This window comes from Barbus barbus (assembly GCF_936440315.1).
Source record: "Barbus barbus genome assembly, chromosome: 22".
Classification (NCBI taxonomy): Eukaryota; Metazoa; Chordata; class Actinopteri; order Cypriniformes; family Cyprinidae; genus Barbus; species Barbus barbus.
The window spans coordinates 14,708,280-14,716,150 of NC_136750.1; the positions used below are offsets into that span (position 1 = coordinate 14,708,280).

At 40.6% G+C, this 7,871-nt stretch overlaps 1 protein-coding gene across 1 annotated transcript; it reads left to right on the forward strand.

Annotated features, from left to right (window-relative positions):
• Nucleotides 1–3,401: 3,401 nt before the first annotated feature.
• On the forward strand, nt 3,402–4,799 carry LOC306888656 (paraneoplastic antigen Ma1 homolog; the record flags this gene model as incomplete). The annotated part of the gene is made up of 1 exon (XM_079447086.1): nt 3,402–4,799. The coding sequence occupies one exon, from the start codon at nt 3,402–3,404 to the stop codon at nt 4,797–4,799; it is 1,398 nt and encodes a 465-aa protein (XP_079303212.1).
• Between the last annotated feature and the right edge of the window lie 3,072 nt (nt 4,800–7,871).

Consider the following 7,871-nt stretch of genomic DNA (forward strand, 5'->3'; position numbering starts at 1 on the left):
GCAGGCAAATAAGCTAATAACCACCTCCTGTGATGTCTATTAATGCAAGAAAAAAATAAATCAATAACTTTTATAGCTTTAATGGGTTCATCTATATTTAATTTAAAATTTAATGTTTGGTAAATATTCATTTTCTGTATATTTCTGCTGAAGGGCACAGGTAGGTAAATATGTCATTTATTATCATGGGTTCCTGTGAAGATTGCTTTAAGTTCACTTAAATTAGAAGTTAAGTCTAATAAATGTTCAAATTGATAGCTCTCAATTATACTTTAATGCTGAATGACTACAGCCAATAGTTAAATATTCAGGGGGGAAAACAATTTTATAGAGACATCAGTAGTATTGATATCAGTGATGCTGGCCTTCAATCAAAAAAAAAAGATGCCATTAAAGAGATTAAAAATATACTGTCTTTATGTTCTTTGTACATTGTACATTTGAAGATTGACTTTAATGTTAGGTGGGATTAGTCGTGATTAATCCCGATTAATTTTAGAAAATTTGCGATTATTATTTATTATTTAGTCATTTAGCAGACGCTTTTATCCAAAGCGACTTACAAATGAGGACATCAGAAGCAATCAATTGTAGTATTAAAACCACTAAAAACTGATTAAAAACTAAAAGTTTAAACTTTATAAATACTACCTATACGCATTTAAAAAAAATAAATAAATGACGTTTTAAATAAAAAAACAATTTCAAAACTTTTTAAATGAAAAAAATTAAATAAACAATTCAAAATATTAAAGAACAACTAATATATATACATATATATATATATATATATATATATACACAACCACACACACACATTTATAAATTCAATATATATATTATTTCATTTCCAATTAGTTTGTAGAAGTATTAAAATAACGCAAATTAAACAAAAATAAAACTTAATAAAAGTTAATACAGACATAATAAATTCAGACATAATTTTACTAAAATTAAAATAAATAACAAATACAAATCAAATGACAGTTTATCAGTAATTCTAAAAAAATAACACAGCCAAACACACATGCTAAAAACAACAACTTACATACATAGTAAGAAATGGTTATAAAAGCTGAAACAGAAGTGAAACAAGTAGTAGGAAAAAGGAGAAATAAAAAGCGATACTTGTATCCCTTGCGGTGTCCCAGCCCGGTGGAGTCGCACGGTAGAATCGATGGTCTTTACACTCTTCGGTCTTCTCATGAAGAGGCCTTCACGCGACAGCTGCTGTGGTAAACTAAGCTTTTTTTATATATCCGTCAAACAAAATACTAATTGAATTCAGCTGGACACATTTTCCTTATTTTTTCTACAACAAATGGCCAAGCAAGTGCAGACACTGACAAGATACCCGAGACAGAACGAGGCCAAATGCGATATCAGCACGTCTCCGCACAGTAAACAAAATTAATAGATCAATTAGTTTGTTTTTTTAATCGATTGACAGCACTAATATATAAATAAATATATATATATATATATATATATATATACAGTATATATAGTAAGGATGGCACAGTACACAGATGTCACGGTTCGGTACGTACCTCGGTTCGGGGTTCACGGTTCAATACGATTTCGATACAACAGGAAAAAACAACAAATCTACTATGCTCGGTTTCTTTTCATTTATTTTGAGCAGAGAGTAGTACAGTAGTAATACTAAATATTATAATAATTATATACATAATCTGCAGTACATATATACATACAAGGAATCAATTCTTGAAATATATTTGATTTAGTTAACAGATAAACAAGGGGAAAAAAACGTAACATAGCTTATATATGCTGAGTTTCAGTAAATTTTTGTGACACGCTTAATTTGTTCACAGAAAGGAAACTCAAATGGCAGAAAGCAACATCCTATTTGTTTTCTTAATTTTATAAAACCACAATGTTTGGTTTTCATTGTGAGTGTACACAAATAAAATCAGACCTTTATGCAGTGATGTGTAGAGCCCTATTAAAATAGGGTCTTTTAATTTAATTTTTTTTTGTTTGTTTGTTATTGTTCGATCTAAAATTCATATTTGGTGTTCTAAAATTAAAATGGTTTAAAATTGATGTGGACTTTCAAATCAGAGTTTTATTTTAATGAAAAAAATAAAACAAAGGAATGTTACTGATCATCCAATGAGGTGTTTAGAGAATAACCCCGAGAGTTGAAGGGGCGGGTCAAGGAAGAGGAAAGGGGGTGATGCAATTGAGAAAAAAAGACGATACTCGTCTCTTTAATTTCTTTTATCCAAGAATTTAAGATACCCTGTGTGTTTTTGTTCCAACTAAGGACTTATAGTCATGTGTATTTTAGCATCTAAGGACTGACGGACATTTTGTAGTGTTAGCAGTCCAGTGAGAGCGACGTGCGACGGAACGCACGAAGATGGGGCGATTGACTGGGAGAGACTGAGGTTGTTCCGCGGCTGCAGATCGGGCCTGGTTGCATCACAGACGGAGGATTCGCGAGAACATTCGCGAGTGCTCATTCACGAGAGGACGTCAGTGACGATCGGATTTGCTAATCATTTGATTGTGGTTCCTGAACTGGTATTGTGTGAACTTCTCTATTTCCCTGGATTTCGTGAGTACTCATAAGTGTTCCACATTCACGTGAGCTCCAACACTGCGCGCCAACGAGACTTAAATCCCAGCTGGGTAAAACTTTATTTTGGGAATTTTGACTATACTATTCTTTTGTGAATTTTTGTTTACTCTGATTATCCGTTTGAACTAAGTTTGGTTGTGTTTCCAATGTGTGAATTGAGTCATAAAGTGCCCTAAAGTAATTCAACTACAGAAAAAAGGGTAACAAAACAAAAGAGTCCACGTTTAATAAATGTAAAGGTTTGTTGACAATCTTTTTGTCTTGTGATCTTCCTGTGAAGAAAGATTTAATGATTGGTTGTTTGGTGTACAGTTGAGAAATTTAAGTGAGATTGGAAATTTACATTATGCAATAGAAACACAGCATACAGGCACTTCCACACTCTGTTTAATTGTAAGCACTTCATACTGATATCTGAGACCCTGGGTTGTATTTTAAGGTCTGTCATTACTAAAATGTAAACAGCTAGTGACAATTAATAGATGTAACTCTCACCCAAAATTTTATTTCTGGTTTTATGAAAACTTCCCCTAGACATCCTTAGCATTTGAGCCATTCAGCAGGAGAGGGCTACATTTGTGGGGGCTCGTCCGGGATTGTTTCAGATTATTCAGATTGTATTTTCAGAAGCTGTGAATTTCTGTGGAAAGAAAATTGGAAGTGATTTAAGTGTGTACAGTAATTCTTTGATAATTCTGTCTAGAGAATTTTAATGTTTAACAGCTATTAATTTTTTTTTCCTTCTCTCTTTTCTTTGCACACGTACTAGCTGGTTACGCAAGGAGGTAAAATGGAGGTTAGTGAGATTGTTGCATGGTGCAGAGAGCAAGATGTTGAGCTGGGCAGAGTACTTATTCTGAGAAATGTGCCTACAGACTGTGAAGACAGAGTAGTCTATAATGAGCTGGACGCTGTTCTGGGGATTGGGAAATGCAAAGTGCTTGATCGTCGCTCTGATAAAACTAAGAAATGTCAGTTTGTTTTGACTGAAGTAGCTGGTAACATTTCCCAGATTCCTGCAGAAATTGGAGGACCTGAAGTGGGTCCCTGGTACACACAGGTTGTTCGTGTTGCAGCTGAAACTCCTAAACAGAGTAGGGAAGAAGAGTTCCAGACTAAGTTGATCTCTTTTCTCCAAAAAGAGGGGAAATCATTAGCTGACATCCCAAGTTTTGTTTCCCCTGCGCCTGACCTCAACACTAAGCTCGTTGATGCCATAAACTCCCTTGTCCAAACGTGTCATGTGGCTTCATCTGAGGAGAGAGTTGGATATAGAAAGCTGCGTCCTTTCTCCGGGTTCATACCAACTCCTCCTGGGGAAGACGAGTATGAGGTCTGGGTGGAGCAGACTACCCACATTCTGGAGGAATGGCAGTGTTCTGATAATGTCAAGAAGCAGAGACTAGTAGAGTGTCTCAGAGGTCCTGCAGCAGATATTGTTAGGTTTGAAAAGACCGGAAACCCATCAGCTACATTCAGTGACTATTTTAGTGTGCTAGAGTCGGCGTTTGGGACTACTGATGATGCTGCAGATTTGATGCTAAAGTTTCGGAGCACTTACCAGAATGAGGGAGAGAAGCTCTCAACCTACATACTAAGGCTGGACAGGATGCTGCACAGTATGCTGAGGAAAAAGGGCATAGAGTATTCTGCCCTGAATCATCTTCGAATGCAGCAGATAGTCAGAGGTGCCCTTTCAAGTGACCTGGTGGCTATGCGTTTGAGGATGACCCATAAGCTGTGTGCTCCTCCTTCTTTCAATGAGTTAATGAAGGAGGTGAGAGAAGAAGAAAATATGGTGAACAGTAGGAGTTTGTTACAGCCTAATGTAGCCATGACTGCAGTGTCCTCTGCCAAGAAGGAGTCATCTGCTAACACTAATCGTGACGACTCAGAAGTAGAGAAGCTGAAAAGAGAGATTAGGGGGCTGAAAAATGAGGTGTCACGCTTGTCAGCTGCAGCCAAAGAACCTGTAACCCATGATTGTCCTGCTATGCACAGTCTAGCTGCAACTGCAGAGAGTAAAACACCAACCAGACCAGTGAACAAAGCTAATGTCTTCTGCTACAGATGTGGAGAAGATGGGCATCTAAAGCGCGACTGTACAAATGAAGAAAATCTCAGGAAAGTAAACCAGCGACTCATCAGAATGAGACAGTCATCGGGAAACTTCTCCGGGGCTCAGTAGAGGAACGGCCTGAAGCTCCGGGAAAGACACGTTCCACAAAGTGCAAAAGAGTTAAAGTTGAGCCAGCAGTTCTTCTGAGCGAGTTAGTGGGACCTAGCTCTGTTCTTCCTATCCAGGTGGAAGGGATCTATGCAAAGGCTTTGCTGGATAGTGGATCGCAAGTCACTCTGTTGTACAGATCTTTCTATGAGAAATACCTAAAGCATCTGCCATTGATACCAATAGAGAATTTGGAGATATGGGGATTGAGCATGGAGCGGTACCCATACGATGGCTGTTTGACTCTAAGGCTGGAGTTTCCAGGATCTGTGGCAGGAGTGGCAGGATCCATAGATGCACTTGTGCTGGTCTGTCCCGATCCTGTAATGAAAGGAGATGTCAACATTCTGGTAGGAACCAATACATCTGTGGTGAAAAAGCAGGTTGAGTTGTGCAAAGAGAAGGTGGGAGATGATTTTCTTCATACATTGACTGTCCATCCTGATATCAGAAATGCTTATGAACGAGTCATTGCAGTTGAAAAGTGTAACGATGATGACAGAAGGGGGACTGTCTGGTATCTTCACCCTAAGCCATTGAAACTGCCTCCAGGGGAGAGTGCTAGGGTTTATGGAGTTCTGAAATGCCCTGCTGCTTTTTCTGATAAGACCCTGTTAGTGGATAAGGCGGAGGAATCTTGGTTTCCTGAGGAACTGCTAGTAGCCCCTGAAGTGCAGTCTACTACCATTGTCCAGTCAAAGAGGATTGGAGTGACAATCAGAAATGTCTCCTCTCGCCCAGTGATGATTAAGAGAGGAATGCCCATTGCTCATGTGTTTCCAGCTGAGGTTGTGGCTACAGTCTCTAAACCCCAAGAGAGTAGGGGTCAGACTGAACTGAACAAGAATTCATTTAACTTTGGTGATTCCCCTGTATCAGAGGAATGGAGACAACGACTGGTTAAACAAATGTTGGAAAGGAAGGAGGTTTTTTCATGCGATGAATTTGATGTGGGATGTTCAAGGAGTACCCAGCATCACATTCGATTGACAGAGGATAAGCCTTTTCGTGAGAGGTCACGACGGCTTGCACCAGCTGACCTGGAAGATGTCAGGCAACATCTGGAGAAGTTAAAAGGGGCGGGGATTATCACAGAGTCCAGGAGTCCCTATGCTTCTCCGATTGTTGTGGTACGGAAGAAGAATGGGCAGATCAGGATGTGCGTGGATTACAGGACGTTGAATCGACGGACTGTTCCAGACCAATATACTGTCCCACGCATAGAAGATGCATTGGCTTGCTTGAACGGGAGCAAATGGTTCAGTGTATTGGATCTCAGGAGTGGATATTATCAGATCCCCATGAGTGAAGCAGATCAAGAAAAGACAGCATTCATCTGCCCGGTGGGGTTTTACCAGTTCCAGAGAATGCCGCAAGGGATTTGTGGAGCTCCATCGACTTTTCAAAGAATTATGGAAAAGACGGTTGGAGACATGAATTTGTTGGAGGTATTAGTCTACCTGGACGACCTCATCGTTTTCGGAAGGACCCTGGAGGAGCATGAAGAGAGGCTACTCAAGGTGTTGGACCGGCTGCATAGTGAAGGATTGAAGTTATCTGTGGACAAGTGCACCTTCTGTCAGACCTCTGTCAGTTATGTTGGACACATTGTGTCTCAAGAAGGTGTCTCAACAGATCCCTCCAAGATTGATGCTGTAAAGTCTTGGCCTCGACCAAAGAACGTGTCAGAGCTACGTTCTTTCTTAGGGTTCTGTGGATACTACAGAAGGTTTGTGAAAGACTATTCTAAAGTGTCTTACCCACTGAATCAGTTGTTGCAAGGGTGTCTGCCGACAGCGAGTGTGAAGAAGATAAAAGCAGGACTCCTCCCAGAGCGAGTAGTGTACAAAGCCTCTGATCCATTTGGGAGTAGATGGACTGATGCTTGCGAAGCTGCTTTTAATGAGTTGAAGTTGAGACTTACCCAGGCTCCTGTGTTGGTCTTTGCCAATCCTCAGCTTCCGTACGTCCTACATGTTGATGCCTGCTGTGAAGGGTTGGGCGGGGTGTTGTATCAGGACCAAGGCCAGGGGTTACAACCTGTGGCGTTTGTCAGCAGAAGTTTGACACCTTCTGAGAAGAACTACCCAGTCCATAAACTTGAGTTCTTGGCGTTAAAGTGGGTGGTCGTTGACAAGCTACAAGATTATCTGTACGGAGCTAAATTTGAGGTACAGACAGACAACAACCCGTTAACTTATGTTCTGACAACAGCCAAACTGGATGCTGTTGGACATAGGTGGCTAGCAGCCCTCTCATCATATGATTTTAGTCTCAAGTACAGGCCTGGGAGACAAAATGTCGATGCTGACGCTTTGTCGCGTCGTCCTCATGGGACGGTGAAGGACCAGGAATGGACCAACATCCCATCCTCTGGAGTGAAGACTTTGTGTAAACTACCAGGTCAAGGAAAGTTCTGTTGCCTTGCAAGTGCCAGCAGGATTGTCACGTCGCTAGGAGGATCTCCTAAGTCAGTCCCCAAAGCGTACAGTAACTTAGCTACGCTGGATGCCTTCAGAATCCCAAAGTTGAGTTCTATGGATCTGTCCTGTGCTCAGCAAAATGATCCGTGTCTTGGGGAGATATGGAGAGCTTTGAAAAGGGGAGATCTTTCCTCAGTCAAGAAAGAAGCTCATCCGGACCTTCCAGTGATCAGGAGAGAATGGGACCGATTAGTGCTGGATAATGGTGTGATGTTTCGGTGCACTCAAGCACCAGACAGATCCCGTTGTAAACAGTTGTGTCTGCCCAAGAAGTTCCATGAAGTAGTTTTAAAATCACTTCATGATGACTCTGGTCACTTGGGATTCGACAAAACCTATGGGTTTGTGAAAGAGAGATTTTACTGGCCCCGAATGAAGATTGATGTGTCAAAATATTGCCAGACATGTGCCCGATGTGTCAAAAGGAAGACCCTGCCAAAGAGAGCTGCGCCCTTGTCACATTTGTCCAGTAGTGGACCGATGGATCTTGTGTGTATGGATTTTCTATCCATAGAGCCAGACTCCAGGAACGTCTGTAATGTCCTTGTCA